The 15,837-nt window shown below is 35.0% G+C and overlaps 7 protein-coding genes across 7 annotated transcripts; 3 read left to right on the top strand and 4 right to left on the bottom strand.

Moving 5' to 3' along the window:
- Positions 1–725: 725 nt before the first annotated feature.
- RO3G_01692 (uncharacterized protein) lies at positions 726–1,052 on the top strand (the record flags this gene model as incomplete). The annotated part of the gene is made up of 3 exons (XM_067656283.1): positions 726–840; positions 937–983; positions 1,026–1,052. 3 exons carry the CDS (start codon positions 726–728, stop codon positions 1,050–1,052), a joined length of 189 nt encoding a protein of 62 aa, XP_067512384.1.
- A 1,723-nt stretch (positions 1,053–2,775) lies between these two features.
- RO3G_01691 (uncharacterized protein) lies at positions 2,776–4,542 on the top strand (the record flags this gene model as incomplete). Its single annotated transcript, XM_067656282.1, has 2 exons — positions 2,776–3,435; positions 3,505–4,542. 2 exons carry the CDS (start codon positions 2,776–2,778, stop codon positions 4,540–4,542), a joined length of 1,698 nt encoding a protein of 565 aa, XP_067512383.1.
- A 648-nt stretch (positions 4,543–5,190) lies between these two features.
- RO3G_01690 (glycolipid 2-alpha-mannosyltransferase) lies at positions 5,191–6,391 on the bottom strand (the record flags this gene model as incomplete). Its single annotated transcript, XM_067656281.1, has 3 exons — positions 5,191–5,223; positions 5,335–5,602; positions 5,661–6,391. The coding sequence occupies 3 exons, from the start codon at positions 6,389–6,391 to the stop codon at positions 5,191–5,193; spliced, it is 1,032 nt and encodes a 343-aa protein (XP_067512382.1).
- Positions 6,392–6,993: 602 nt separating this feature from the next.
- RO3G_01689 (uncharacterized protein) lies at positions 6,994–8,118 on the bottom strand (the record flags this gene model as incomplete). The annotated part of the gene is made up of 2 exons (XM_067656280.1): positions 6,994–7,262; positions 7,323–8,118. 2 exons carry the CDS (start codon positions 8,116–8,118, stop codon positions 6,994–6,996), a joined length of 1,065 nt encoding a protein of 354 aa, XP_067512381.1.
- A 998-nt stretch (positions 8,119–9,116) lies between these two features.
- On the top strand, positions 9,117–11,805 carry RO3G_01688 (uncharacterized protein; the record flags this gene model as incomplete). Its single annotated transcript, XM_067656279.1, has 10 exons — positions 9,117–9,250; positions 9,313–9,404; positions 9,467–9,564; positions 9,624–9,781; positions 9,848–10,104; positions 10,173–10,408; positions 10,471–10,576; positions 10,619–10,993; positions 11,095–11,576; positions 11,629–11,805. The coding sequence occupies 10 exons, from the start codon at positions 9,117–9,119 to the stop codon at positions 11,803–11,805; spliced, it is 2,115 nt and encodes a 704-aa protein (XP_067512380.1).
- A 314-nt stretch (positions 11,806–12,119) lies between these two features.
- RO3G_01687 (ribose-phosphate pyrophosphokinase 3) lies at positions 12,120–13,193 on the bottom strand (the record flags this gene model as incomplete). Its single annotated transcript, XM_067656278.1, has 3 exons — positions 12,120–12,233; positions 12,283–12,595; positions 12,658–13,193. The coding sequence occupies 3 exons, from the start codon at positions 13,191–13,193 to the stop codon at positions 12,120–12,122; spliced, it is 963 nt and encodes a 320-aa protein (XP_067512379.1).
- A 597-nt stretch (positions 13,194–13,790) lies between these two features.
- RO3G_01686 (uncharacterized protein) lies at positions 13,791–14,990 on the bottom strand (the record flags this gene model as incomplete). The annotated part of the gene is made up of 5 exons (XM_067656277.1): positions 13,791–14,119; positions 14,180–14,434; positions 14,485–14,641; positions 14,695–14,871; positions 14,925–14,990. Coding segments are annotated over 5 exons (984 nt in total), but the record flags the coding sequence as incomplete, so codon positions are not given.
- Positions 14,991–15,837: the final 847 nt, after the last annotated feature.

Raw genomic sequence — 15,837 nt, 5'->3', positions numbered from 1 at the left:
GTACATAACATGGAAGTTACTTTTCTTTTGAAAAAAAAAAAAAAAAAAAAAAATGAATTTGATCTTCTTGCTGTGCCTCTCAATTACTAATACAAAAAAAAAAACAACAAAGAAAAAAAAAGAAGAAAAGGGACAAAATAAACATGCAAAAAAAAAAAGAAAAAAGGAAAAAAAATATATAAAAAATAAGCCAAAAAAAAGAGAGGACAAAGGATTAACTTCAATCAAACAAATATTGTACTTTATTTTGTTACATAGATGACACAAAATTCCCGTTTTACCTCTTTCTTTCCCTTTTGTACATGAGCTAACCTTTTTGTCTTATTGTACATTCAATTTTTTTTATAAAATATACATATAACTAATATAGTTTCTATACATACATTTTTTCGGAAACCATTAACAGTGTTTAAAATTTTTTTTGGCAGTCTTCTAGAATAAATTGGCCATTCAAAAAATTGACTTTTAGCGGTTCGTCTAGATCAAGGAAACAATTTGATTTAGTTAATTGCTCGAGTGGTGGAGCTGCCCAATCAAAATTTACTCCATTGCGCAAGCTTTTTATTTAGAAAACTATTAGATCTGGAAAGAGAATACCTCTAAAAAATCTCAAAGATCCCCTGAACGTTATTACATAAACCATGTACCCCTGAGGTCAAAGCTTCCTTTTCCAATAATTGTTTTCTTTTCGTTTTACTCTTACAGACAGGATTTATGCGTAGTCCATGACTATTGATTCCCTTCTCAATAACAGAATTCTTGCTAATGGACGCGTTATTCATTACTATGTAGTAACACTTGAACAGCCCATGCTCATCTACAATATCCACGATATTAGAAGTAAAGTCAGCGTAATGTTCTGTAGCAATCCTATCTTTGTCTCTTTTTTCTTGTTTTGAGCTAGGATGTTTGTTTTGATTTTCACGTTAATCACAGCATGCAGTAAATTTGCTTTAAGGATGGTTGTAATTCTTGTTCTTGTTGTAAGTACAGCCACTTCAAAATGAGCTTTCCTGTTTGAACAGGCTACTATTCACTTCGTGTTGATATGAAAAGCTGCTCCATCAATAAACATACAATTGCTCATATCGTCCATGGCGGCTCTTGCTCATCTAGCTATCTAGTAGGGTGTGTTTCCTATGTTTTCAAGGTCATTTCTTTTGTTAGAATGGAAGTAGGCTTGCTTTAAGCTTGCCTTGCACTTCTTCGTTATGAAAATATGCACTGAAATCATCAACATATTCAGACCTTCAAGCCGGCTTGTCAAACTCTCTCTTATCTGATCCAAGATAAGAACAGTCGTTCGTCTATTAACTCTATCAAAAACAACAAATGTTTTGTATCTATGTAGCTCACTTTAAATTACGTTCTGTGGCTTTTTTTGTCCCTTATCATACCAACCATGAGCTGTTCTCACAGGTATACTCCGTTTTCTTACAGCATGTGAGATAAGAAGGTCTCATTTAAAGATGTATTCTTTTTCCTTACTGGTACACCGTCTATACGATCATCTGCCATTTTATCTAGTTGGCTCCTTGTTACATACAGAACCTTCAGCAGTTTCTTTTTTAAATTTTTATTCTTTTGTGACTCTCTGGTGGCTCCAGATCCATTAGTTCATCATAATTGCTGATGCTTTTCAGGTAAAATACTTTAATGTTGACTTTCATATCAGTGACTGAGCTTTTTTTATAAGCTTTATTTAATAAATTTTCTCATCTATCTTCATAAATAAAATCACTCGTATTGTGTAATAATAAGAAAAGAAAAAGCTGTGCCAATTTGAAACTTTATATTGGCTAAATTGTGTTAATTTCTATAAAACAATGCAACACATAAAGCAAAAATACTATTGCATATAGAAAAGTAAAAGTATGGTTTTTATCTAAATAAGTCGTTCCTCAATTCAGTGACAAAAATGCCGTACTGAGTTGCAAGCAAACTCTTCAAAAGCGCTTAGGGAACACTGATGTATGTTTCGCTAATTTTATGAGGAAACATGTTCTTTTTAGCACAGAATGTGACTTGCGCGTTTAACAATACAAGCAGTAGACTGACCGGTGACACTATTCGCAAATATATCATCTCTAATAGCGCTTCTAGTAACATGATTTTTTTTACATGTCTAATTCTGAAGAGCTGTAGAGGATTCAAAACTGTACAACCATCTTCAAATGTGGATAACACAAAAACTCAATCCAAGTTTTCTTTTTCAGCTGTCATTTTAATCATAAAAGATTCGAATCTATGAAAGGATTCTCCAAAGGCTATTATTTCATCCCCCGTAGGCATCCAAACCCCCCATAAAAGGATGTTTGTAAAAGAAATTAAGATTACAAGCTGTTGCCGCATTCTGAAAATAGAAATTTTAAGGGATCGAAATAGTAAATCTCTAAGTCAGCTTTTTTTTTAAACTTAATTTTTTTTCTTTTTAAAGCAATTTTTGTCTTATTTTGTGGTAGTGCAGATCTTATCCAAGCGGACCGATAAAATAAATACCACGTGTGGATTGTGTTATCAGAAAACTCCGTCTTCATTAAGAAACAGAGAAAGCATTGATTGGCGTAACTTTGAATTAAAGCACAGACATATTTCAAAAAAGGAAGTCAATATGTCTGCTTCATAACCTTTTAAAGAACTAAAAGGTTTTCCTTTCAAGCATCATAAGCGCCTTCTTATAGATCCCGGAACTTTTCATATTACTCCCCTTACTTTTAATGTTCCACACAATTTCTGTCTTTTTCATTTCTTTTCTTTTCTCTAATTTATCTTCCAATGCCAACAACTACCGAAGCTAAACAAGAGAATACAGAAAGTAACCCTGTTTCTGCTGCTGCCGTAACCAATGAGCCTACAAATAACAGTACTTCCGAAAAGAGCAATAATAGTGTTACTTCTACTAAATCTCCTGCAACTGACGCGTCCACAAAGGACACTTCCTCAACAAACTCAAAAACTGCAGATACAAAGGTAGCTGACTCTTCTAAAAGCGCTGGCTCAGCCACAGCTGCTACAACGGTTGAAGCAACCGCAGAAAAAACCTCTGCAACTGTTGAAAAAGCCGCAGAAAAAACCTCTGCAACTGTCGAAAAAGCCGCAGAACAAACCTCTGCAGCTGTTGAGAAAGCCACAGAAAAAACGATTGAAGCTACCAGCACAGAACACACAACAAATCCTGCCATTACTACTACTGCTAAACCTACAACCACAACAGCACCACCCCTTACAACATCAATCACAACAACCTCCTCTCTTTCCCCCTCTCCTTCTCCTTCCTCTTCCCCTTCCCCTTCTCCTTCACCTATTACTACTACTACTACCACTACCACTATTACTACTACTACTACTACTGCTATCACAACCACAACCGCACAACAGGAATCAGCCATTTCTTCAGCAATTTCGGCAATCTCGTCAGTATCTGCGACAAGTGCAGTAAGTAGCATCTCTATTTCATCCAGTGCAATACCCACACTTATTAGTACATCATCACTTAGTTTGCAGTCTTCAATTTTATCAGTCACTACTCCTTCATCTTCTGCTACTTCGAGCATTTTGCCTAGTGCTTCTGCCGTTGCTGATGCTGCTCGGTCTACAACCACTAGCAGCAACAATAGTAGTAGTAATGCAGGTGTCATCGGTGGTGTCATTGGCGGCATTGCTGGAATTGCCGTTCTTGGTGCTGCCGCCTTGCTTTTTATGCGTCGTAAAAAACGTAGAGAAGAAAGAACACGAACAACCAAAGCAATGGAGGAGCTATTCGAGCCAAACGGTACAACAAAAGATGATGATGACAACAACATGTATTATGGAAATAATCAAGATTCTTACAATCATCCATCTGAACAAGGGTTTACTGTTGGTAATCTTGCAGACTACACATCTCCAGCTATGGCATATAGTGGACAACAACAGCAATATCATCCTAATGTTTCACCCCATGTAAATTATCAGGACGCTGCTTCTCCGTCCATGACCTACGTTGGACAGCAGGATCTTGCTAACCAATATTATAATGCCTCACCTCACCTCGGCTATCAGGATGCATATTCTCAAGACCAGCATTCAAACGTTGCTAGTGTTGCTGGTGGTGCTGGTGCTGGTGTTTATGCTGCTGCTCAACAAGAAGGAGTGTATCATGAATCCAAACCTAACGAACATGATACGTACCCTCAAGAACAACAAATGTATCATGAGCAACAATTGTATCATGAACCCAACCAGCAAATATATCATAATCAAGCAATGTATCATGATGGAAATCAACAAATGTACAATGATGCTAATACACAAATATACCATGATCCTAATAACCAAGCTTATTATGATCAACAAGGATACTATAGCCCTACTCAACAAGCTTTCCATGACCCTAATCAACAAATGTATCATGATCCAAACTACCAGGAGCAGTATAATCAAAACCAGTTAGCACCAAACGATCCTAATGCTGGATATTACCAACCCATGTCATCACCACAACAACAACCACATAATCTCCCAGGAAATACGGCTCACAGTCAACAAGGTGCTTCTAAGTAAGCATTTTAACAAACACGCCTACAATTGATGATTTTCTCTCTCTTCCACTTTCGTTCTTCACATATATTATATTTGTCTATTTTTGTATTGCATTTAGAATAAAGAAAAGGCGAAAGCCTATATATTAGATTATCTATTTCCATTTTCAAAGCATTCTGAGACTCATAAATTATATACGTTTGCTTGTATAAGCAGGATTTGCATACTAATATTTATATGTCTAAGCTTTTTTAAAAGGTTTGAATTTATTACATGAAAACAAATAAAGTATGTTTGCTAGAAGTCATCTTCATCAGGCCGAGTGACGATAAAACTTGAAGCTGTTCTATTCATGACCTCTAAAAAGCGAGAACTGCAAGACCCAGGATTGACGTCTAAGTAAAAATGTGAGTAATAAGAACAGCTTCCACAAGAGACTATCACATACCAAAATTTGTATCAGGATCACAGTAGCATTTACTCTGTAAAAGCCATTTCTCTTCAGTAGGACAGTGTTCAAAAAAATCATGTTTGTAGCCAATGTCATAAAACCAATGAACATCAGATCTTTTTAACATCAATGCTACCGCTATAGAATGAATAGGTGCATCACCCCATCTGTATATATTGAGCTTAGCTAAATAAAAAAACAATTGTATGTCCTTAACACTAACCTCTCGTAAAAGAAACCGCCAGCTTCATCTAAATATTTAAAGTAAGATTGATAACCCTCTGACCGCATGAATTTCACTGAAGCAATCTTATACTAATTGTTAGTATCTACACATGTCGCTCATTAATTTTTAAACATACCTCAAAGTTACTCCAAAAGTGACAAAGATTATATGACCAGCCATTATCGTCGCTAATCATTCCTAGTAAACTATCTTTTCTTGTGCGCGGATAGATATATTGAGGGTGAGTTTGAACATATTCTCTTGTAGCTTCCCATAATGTAGGAATAGTTTCAAAGTATTCCCTTAATGCCACGGTAAATCCATACTTGAGATCTCTTTCTTGCATCAGTCTAAAAGGATCATAATCAATATCACAAGAAAACTTCACTCCAGGCTCTACACGCCTAGGATATGTCCCATTAGGTTTAAAAAAAATCAGCAGACATATTTTTCCTTTCTTACCAATAATAGTCTAAATTATCAAGTAAAGGATGCAACATAAAGAAACCAGACTGATATCTACACATATGCCTGTAACTTTCACTTCCTCCATACATTATACCACGATCTTGCAATTCCTTTCTGCATTCTGCTGCATGCTCCTGATCTATCCAATTGGGATAACTCCAATGCTCTTCAGGAACTAAGCCATAGTGAACTTTTGCTTTTGTCATCATGCTGGTCAAAGATTTGAACTCCTCCGTAAAAGGCTTTTCATTTAAGAAAATCCAAGGATAGTTGTACTTGTGATTGAAACGGTCTTCCAAATAACGCATAGAGGATCTTAAAGCATAGAGCTCGCTGTTTCTCGCTAGTACAACAAAGGCTCCCTTGACACGTGGTAAGCTAACATTTGTCAACCTTTGGTACTCTAATTCTTCAACAGACAGCATCTCATCATCATCACCAACTTCATGCTCTCCATCAGTCTCTGAAAATATTGATACTTGTGACAACTCCTTCCATTCTTGCTGTTCGAGTTCTTGCTTTGCAAAATAATCAGTGATGCCAGAATAATGCTGAAACTCTCGAGCCTTGCCTTTTAGTAATTCATAACACTCTCTTGATGAACTACAATAGACTTCATTATCTGAATGCTTAGAACTATAGAATAAAAAGGCGCCAAAAGTGGCAGCACTGATGATGACCAATAAAAATATATTCCTAGTTGAGCACAATTGTCTTTTTTGCATAATGTAAAAAAGGGTAGAAGAAAAAAGAAAAGAATAATAAGCACACTTGTTCTCTTGTTTAATTTTTTATTCTTCATTGTTCTTTGCACCTCCTTATACATAAAATACTAAGGAATGTAAGCGAATGTATATTAAAAAGAAAAAGAAGCAAGGTTTATTACTTTAATTAATTAATAACAAATGCGAAAAAAAAAAACAACTAAGACGGTAATTGTATTAAAGAAGGTACAGCGATATCTTTTACACTAATAAATGACTTCATGCTGTTAAGAAGTTGAGGATCAAGGATTTTCAACAACTTCTTTAAGCAACTGTCTTGGTAAAAATCTATGTTTGTTTATACGATTTTAGGTTAATTAAAATGCAGACCGAAACACGCATATACAAACAATTACCGTAGTTATTTGTAACATCGCAGCTGCAGCCTCTTAAAAGATTTTCATCGTACGGACAATGAGTAGCAATCGAGTGAGTATATCCTATTTCATTGAAGAAATGGATTTCCTCCTTTCTTAAAAATAAAGCAGCAGCTATTGTTTGTACAGGTGCATCGCCCCATCTAAATACGTTATGAGCATAGGTCAGACAGATTAGTTTAATTTCTACCTTTCGTAAAAGAAGTTTCCTGTTCTATCCAAATATTCAAAGTATTTTTGGTAAGCCTCTGATCTGAAAAATGACAAGTCTGCCAACTGAAAATTTGACCAAAAATGGCAATAATTGTAATCATCTTCGCGTTCATTATAGATCCATGAATGAATTGTAGAGTTTTCATCCAATACATAATCAGGGTAGATTCGCTTAAATTCATTTACTCTTGTCCATAGTGTTGGAATGGACTGTGGTGATTCCTTCATGGTGATAACGAAGCCTACAAAAAATTGTCAGTCTTTTACGTTACAAGAATGAATATGTCTTTTGTAATATTTACCTATTTTTTTATTATTTTCCTTCATAAATAAAAATAAGTCTTGGTTCATATTGCAGCTGTAATCTGCTCCTGGCTCAACACGCCATGTATAGTCGACATTTCTGAGTAGAGGATGATGAAAAAAAAAGCCAGATTGATAACGTAACAGCTGATGATATGATAATTTTGCTGTATTATGAACCCCATCAAATCCTTGATCCAGCATAATACTCTCTGCTCGAGGTACATCAATCCAGTAAGGGTATTCCCATGCGTTAAGATCAATTTTTCCAAAGAATACTGGTGCATTAGTTACTCTTTTAATGTATTTACGGAAATCAAGAGTGAAGTGCTGGTTATTTAACAAAACCCATGGATAGCGTGTACCATTCTTCATGTGACTTTCCATTGAGTTGATAACTGCCTTTGCTTCATTAAGCTTTTCGTTCCTGACAACCATGTAATATGCACCTCTCACTGGTAAGTCGTCCCATATGTGGTTAGGGATTGTTTCATCAGGTACAAATTCTGGTTTTAAATAACTCGCTCTTTGATGCTCCACGTTCACCTGCTGAGCCTTTTGCTGTTCTTCCTTACCTTTCTGATCTAGTTCTTGCTGATTACAAAAGTATTGAACAAAAGCGGCATCTCTTGGATCGAATTGTCCCGACCATTGGATTTTTTGACCAACAAAGAAGCAAATCACAAATATTGAAGCAATGATAATAACACGGAATGCGGTTTTTAATAGCTGACGTCGACGATATGGGACCTTGTTTTTACTGAGCGGATGAGGGCTTTCCTGTAGATGAATCATTTATAAAGGAAAGCAAAGAGAAAGGGGAAGGAAAGATGAAAAAGAAAGAAATAGAGTAGAAAATAATAAATAAAAAATGTGAAATGTAGCTTTTCTGAAAGAGGGTAAAATTAATTTCAGTGTTTGTTTCTGCAGGTCCAAATTCCATAAAATAAAGATTTTTTTTTTTCGTCTTTTATATTTATGTTCATGTATATACCTTCGCTATTAAAAGGATATGAAGCCTATATTATACAGGTATCGATATTTCTTGTTATTATCATTTTGAGAATAGCTGTGGGATACTTGAATATATACTACCATGGCCGGTTAATGTGATAACTGCGATACTGTATCAACTATTCCTATATAGATATCTAAGTCATATACCATGGTATAACTAATATGAAATGTGGATAAAATGTGTTTCAAGATGAGGATTTTTACATGTTCATTTATGAAATTTTTTTAATGATAATTGATTCAAATGAGTTTACTATTTATATTCAGCCTATCCTTGTTGAATTTAGTGAAACATATTTTCTGTATATTTAAATGAATAAATGAAGCTATGAATATGTCTTCCATCGGTTTATAGTAGCAATGGTTTATAAATTGACCCTATAAGCACCATTATATACATATATATACATTCACCAATAGCATCTTCTCAAGCTAAACATGTTTGATTTTTGATTTGTAAGAAATGGGGTAATATCTTACATCGACTAATCTGATAAATTATCTGGAATGAATCGTTCTATTAGCATCCTTCTTTGTTTCACAATTTATTTACTTTATGCAAAAGAAAGTTCTTGGATCATAGAGATCGTGACTAATAAGAAAGTCCCCGAAGGAAGAAAGTACTACATAGCGATCTTTTTAAAATGAGCTAACTGTGTGTGTGTGTGTGTGCGATTGCAGTAATAAATAGTCTAGATTGGATTTGAATTTGCTACTAATATATACAATTTCCTTTGTAGTGTTGTTCTCTCCCTCTTTTCTCTCTTTGTTATAAAATGTTTGATATATTGGACAGAAATTTAGCTGTACCTTTTTTTACAGATAAAAATAAAAAAGAGCTGATCGAGCTTAAGTATGGCACATTTTCTTGTTACTTTTATGAAGGCCATCGAACCATAAAGCAAACACTGTAATATAAAGAAGCTGCTCAATCGTCGAATACTAATGTTCAAGGTTTTCTTTTTATTATAGTTATGAAGACGCAGTTCTTTGTTTAAAGCGTACTGAATCTCCATTTGCTTACGAACTTGTTGTGTCTGGTATCTCCAATGCAAAGTGTTTTTGTAAGAACATATTGCCTTCAGGGGCTCTTTTCTTTCTCTCTCTCTCAACAATTTACCTTTAGACGATAGTCGGCAAACATTCAAGGTTCAAAAGAACATGCACTTACGAATATATCGTATCAATATGAATCAAGATGTTTGTCTTACTTGGACTGTCGAGGTAAGTCAAGAAAAAAGAATATAAAAGAATAATTGAATGGAGCTTACTAGACATGATAGGGTTTAATTGAAACATTCGAGTTTGTTTGTAACAGAGATGTCCTCCAAGAAGCTGCGGAGAATTTTATGGCTGTTGCCTATGAGTGTATTTACGAAAATGAATATAAATCGCCTAGGACACTTATTACCGAATCAAAGCTACTTTCACTTTATTCGGCGTAAGTTTATACATGCATGTTAGCTTATGCATTTGATTGTTAACTTTCTCTTCCATACATTTTAAGACATGTCGAAAGCAAGACGTGTTCCGAAATTCTAAAAGCAAAGACTGAAGTTTATGGAACCTTCATTCCAGATGATGCAAATGATGATTCCACTTCAACCTTCATTCGATATGTTCCTTACACTGGCACAGAGCCCACCCATGGAACTCCTTTGCTTGTTCTTGAAGCAACTTTGTTTATTTATAGACCCGATGTAAGAGACTATATAGTGAACGGCAAAGTCTTTATCAAAATATCTGAATCGGAATCATTTACGTGTAAGTGTACACAATTTGAATCATAGGCTGCATGTGGGTTATTTGCACTTATTGCGACGTATCATTAGATCATATGGAAGTTTATAGTACAGAGATACCATCTATCTATCAAACTGTTGATGTTAATATGAACCCCATATTCAAACATGATGAATTGGAGTTTTACTGGAACTATTACGAAAACAAGCGTGCTTACTCCTTCAAGGTCACCCTAAATGACAGGGAAGTGTATGAAGGATTTAAAGAGTTATTGACAAAATCAATCTTTGAAGTAGCATCAAAATCACTATTTTCACGCTATAGAGTAAATAGAGGGGAAAAAATTTCCGATCAAGAAACGTCTAGTTAAATTCTCCTTTTTTATAGAGGCAAAACCAGGATTACATCATAAATACCTTAGCAAACAATGCAGCCTCATTTATGGACTCTGACTCAGAAGAAGAAGACGACGAAGGAGAAGGGGATAAAAAGGGTAAACAATGACATAGAGAAAAGTATTTGCAACCAAATATAGTTGACGGTTGTTTCTTAGAGTTTCTGAATATGAAAAATAATGATTCTGGTGTGTGTCTAGTTAATGAAGATAATAGTGCACAAAACAACGAAGCGAAAGATTTGTTCTATAGCGATGGCTCACAGAAAAATTCCATCTTGTCTACTAGTCACAAATCAAATCTCTCATTTGTAATTCGAGGAAACAAAGTTGGTATATACTCCTTATATGGCTCAGGTATCAATTTTACACGTTCGATTCAAGACATTCAAACAATCAATGGTAAAAATCCTCTGTATCCAACCAATGCCATCCTCCATGATCAAGAGTCGAGCTATTTGTTGTATGACGTCAATATGAAAAACAACATTGTTTACAAAATGGATTTAGGACGAGGTGAAGTTGTGGAAGAATGGAAAGTCAATGATGAAAATCTATGTATATTATAATCCGCATACTATCAATTCAATTTCCCTTTTCTTATTATTTTTTCATAGTAATCAATATCTGTCCAAATCCCCAAACTCTTGATACACTCAATAATGACCAGACTATAGTTGGCATAACCTCAAATTCTCTTTTCCGTATCGATCCTCGTCAAAAACGTATAAACAAAATTAACGATTTAGATTACAAGAAGTACTCTAGCATGCCAGAGTTTTCTACTGTTGCTTCTTCTCGTTCAAAGTATGTGGCGGTTGGAAGTAAGAAAGGTGTGATCCGAATCTTTAGTGAGCTTAATAAGGTTGCTGCTATTACCTTGCCACCCATTGGAGAGCCTATCCTTGGGCTTGATGTAACTTTAGATGGTCGTTATTTGATTGCTACTTGCTCCAATTTTTTAATTCTTGTACATACACTTTTAAATGACCAGGCAATCACTTTGAGAATTAAACCGGAGCATGTCACTCTTATGAACGAGGCCGTTTCTTTCAAGAGAGCCTACTTTGATATACATAACAGAAATGATATTGTTTGTGTAAGTACACTTTTACAATGAATTTTAAACGTGATTAATAACATCTTTATAGATAACGGGCTCTTTTGTTGTCATCTGGAACTTTAAAAATGTTTGTCAAGGTGATTTCACCTGTTACAAAATGCAAAGGCTTGAGGCACCTATTGTCTCCAGTACCAGTGATTCAAAGGATGATCTTATAATAGCTGTATGTTGTATTTTCAAAAAAAAAAAAAAAAATCTTGACTAATTGCTTTTCTTAGTTTGAAGATCAAGTATCTAGAATAACAAAAACACGCTTACAATAAAATCTTTTTTTATTTTCCTACTTTCATTTTATCTTTATAACGGTTTCTGTCTCTAGGATTGATAAATGTTATTTATCTGGTAATCTTGATTTTGTACTACTGGGTATATTTTATTACTCAATTAAGCGATATACTTTTATGCTAAATATACATTGTATAAATATCATTTATCTATCTTTTATGATATTTATTACAAAAAAAAAGGTTAAAAATGTGTGTATAAACAAAAAAATAAAACAAAAAAAGTACTGGAGACTTATTCAGGAGCATGAGAGAAAAGGTAAGATACTGATTCACCATTATGAGTTCTACGAATGGCTTCAGCAAGAGTAGGAGAAATATCAATGATGTCAAGTTTAGGACAAATGGCCTAATAAAATATTAGTTTCATAATGAATTAAAATAGCATTACTCTTTACCATTTTATCGTGGTGAGGGATTGTGTTTGTGACAACAAGTTTTTCAATGACAGATTCATTTATGACCTTGATAGCCTTACCAGATAGAATACCATGAGCAACAATAGCATATACTTTAACAGCGCCGTTTTCAACCAAAGTTTTGGCAGCCAATCCAAGTGTACCGCAAGTGTCTGCCATGTCATCCACCAAGATAGCAATCTTGCCCTGAACATCACCTACCAAAACCATACGAGAAACCTCATTGGCTCTCTTACGTTCTTTGTGAATCAAAGCAAAATCAAGTTCGAGACGATCGGCAATTGAAGTGGCACTGTTTTTTTTTTAATGAGCCCTTGATCTTTCTCACATGAATATAATGTCTTTTTTTCTTACCGTTTAGCTCCACCAGCATCTGGAGAAACAATGATAGCATTCTTCCAATCAGGAATTTGAGTACGAATATATTTAATCATGGAAGGTTCACAATATAAGTTATCTACAGGAATATTGAAGAAACCTTGAATTTGAGAGGCGTGGAGGTCCATGGTAATGACATGATTGGCACCAGCAACAGTCAACATGTTAGCCGTCAATTTAGCAGTAATAGGAGCACGACTCTTGTCCTTTTTGTCTTGTCGAGCATAAGGGAAGCAAGGAATAACAGCTGTGATTCTGCGAGCAGAGGCAGTCTTACAGGCATTAATCAAGATCAAAAGCTCCATTAAATTGTCATTGATCTCACCACATCCAGATTGGATAATAAAGACATCTTCATCACGAACAGATTCTCCAACAGTAACAGAAGTTTCTTGATTAGAATATTTCATAACAACAGCCTTGGCCAAGTCAATGCCAATACGGCTAGCAACAAGTTTAGCAAGTTCGGGGTGAGAGTTACCGGTAAATATCTTAATGGCGTTATCAGACATCTCTGCAATATTTGGTTGAAAAGGGTATTCTTTTAGAAAAGATTTTGTACAGCTTTGCTTGCGGGATATAAGAAAAAAGAGAGAAAAAAAGAACAAAAAAATGTAAAAAAAAAACTTAAACAAAAGTCCCATATTCAAACTCAGGAGTGACTCTTTTGATCAAGATGAAACGAGGGTCTGATGAATTCCCCACATAATGAGGGGTAATGGTACGGATCACAAAAAATGTTGTGTATATACCACACAACTTATGTAACAATAAAAGTTCTGGGTACTACAAGTACTATATTGGATATGACTTTAATGAAATGTATGAGGAATTGATCATTGAAATTATTTGTTGTGTATGTATTTATTAAATTATATGTATTGAAAACAAGGTATACAAGAAAAAGAAAAAAAGTATATACTACAATATTATGACAAGTATCTAAAATCAGGATGAAGATCGCAAAGATCCTCACCAGAGGCCTCCTTTTCATATTCTTCAGGCGTCAATCGATCACGTCTAGCATTTTCTCGTATTAAATTCCACTTGAACAAAAGTGAAAACAAGACCACACCACACATAAGTCCCAAAGCAACCGAGTTAGCTCGAGCGTAGTGGGGTGCATCATCCGCACGATAGATTTGTCCACCAATAGCACCACCTACGTTACCAATTGAAATAATGAAAGCAGTTGCTGCACCACGTTTTGTATGCCCACCAATATTATTTGTAAACCATGAGAGCATAGCTGGGATGTGAGCAAAGACACCGGTTGTTGTGATGCAGGCAGCGATATACATGGCTACTGCTCCTTTATCTCGAAGCGCCACTAAAAGTGCATAACCGATGGCACCTATAGCTCCTGGAATAGCAATATGAAGACCCCTTTCACGATGTTTATCGGCATGCATAGCTACTACAACAGTAACAATACAAGCTAGGAAAAAAAAGGGGATTAGATTCATACTGGTAATCAGTTGGTCTCTTGTTTATTTACCTATGGCATAAGGTGGAGCAGTCATTGCTTGTGCACGAAGATCCGTAAATCCCATACCTTGAATAATGCTTGGCAAGAATAAACTTAGACTATAAAGAGGTGTAGATCCACAAATATAAACAAGGGCATGAGCATATACTTTATAATCAGTAAAAGCAGATCGGAATTGCTTCCATGAAAAGTGAGTTTCAATTGATGGTCCAGCATCTTCTTTAAGTCGATGAACAACGATTTCACGTTCCCGTTCATTAATAACTAGAAAGATATAAATTTTTATGCCACATACACTTTAATTCTAAACTTACATTTTGAATTTTCTGGGAAATCAGGAAGAAACATATAGGCAGCAAATGCTAAAATTAATGTAGGAATAGCTTCGATGATAAAGATCCACTGCCAGCCGCGAAGACCACTTAGACCATCCATTTGCATTATACCATACGCAAGTACACCTCCAAAAGCCTAAGCCAAATAGGTTAAACATAATATAATAATACTGAAAGAAAAACACTTACGCCGGCTAACGTAGAACATGAAAAAAAAATAGCCACACGCGTCGCTTGTTCACCTCGGGTATACCATAATGACAAGTAGAAAATAACACCTGGAAATAAGCCGGCTTCAGTAATACCCAAAAAGAATCGAGATGCTAAAAGGCCAGCGGTATTCTTACATGCAGCCATTGCAGCCATCTAATCAATTAAGGGATTAAAAAGATAGTCTGATTTTCAAACAAAGTACTTACTACTGTGCCCCAAGAGATCATGACGATAGGAATCCATTTACTAGGGCCAATAAGTTTCATAATCATATTACATGGCACTTCAAAGATGATCTATAAATTGATTTAAGTAAACTCAATAACAGTAATCAATTGAACTTACATAACCAACAAAAAATAAGGACAAAGCAAGATTATATTCATTTCCATTCATATTAAGATCAGTGGTTATACCAGCAAGCTTAGCATTACCAATATTAACACGATCCAAAAAAGAACAAAGATAAAGCAGGCCAAGAAAAGGAATGATTCTCAAGTCTAATTTCCAGATAAGAGCCCTTAATTCTTCGGCTGATGGATGAACAAAGATTTCCTTTGAGGAGTTGTATTCCTTTGTTTGCTTCCCAATTGAGAATTCTTCATCTACCACTTCAAGATGTTCCTTAAAGTCGGTCTTTTTTAACTCTGTCATGTAATAAGATATTAATCGTGAGTAAAAGAGAACGAGAGAGAAAGAGAAAGAGAAAAGAGTGGGAAAGAGAAGGAAATTCCCACTAACCCTTTTACCTTTTTGTGCATAAATTTCCGTCTTGTGTGACCGATTTTGTGCACCCTGAACTTTTTAAGCAAAAATGACTAACTTGCTTCTAGCCAATGATAATTGTAAACATGATTTTGACATTTCCTTTTACAAATGCAAATTATACTCAAGAGATTACATCAGACAGTGATTATTCATCTAATACACTTACTTTTGTAGTCTAGTATATTAAGGATTATTGTCATGACATAGATGACTGTTTAATAGTAAGGATTCTTTAGTTATAGTATATATTCATGTTTTGGTTGTACGGATAACCTATTATTGACAGTAAATATAGTTTATCAAATCAAAAAGATCATCTGTTGTCGGCCCAATCAAATAAACACATTTACT

Source organism: Rhizopus delemar, genomic scaffold (genome assembly GCF_000149305.1).
Source record: "Rhizopus delemar RA 99-880 supercont3.1 genomic scaffold, whole genome shotgun sequence".
NCBI classification, from domain to species: Eukaryota; Fungi; Mucoromycota; class Mucoromycetes; order Mucorales; family Rhizopodaceae; genus Rhizopus; species Rhizopus delemar.
Note: the sequence above shows the minus strand (reverse complement) of the source record. Positions and strands in the feature narration are given on the sequence as shown.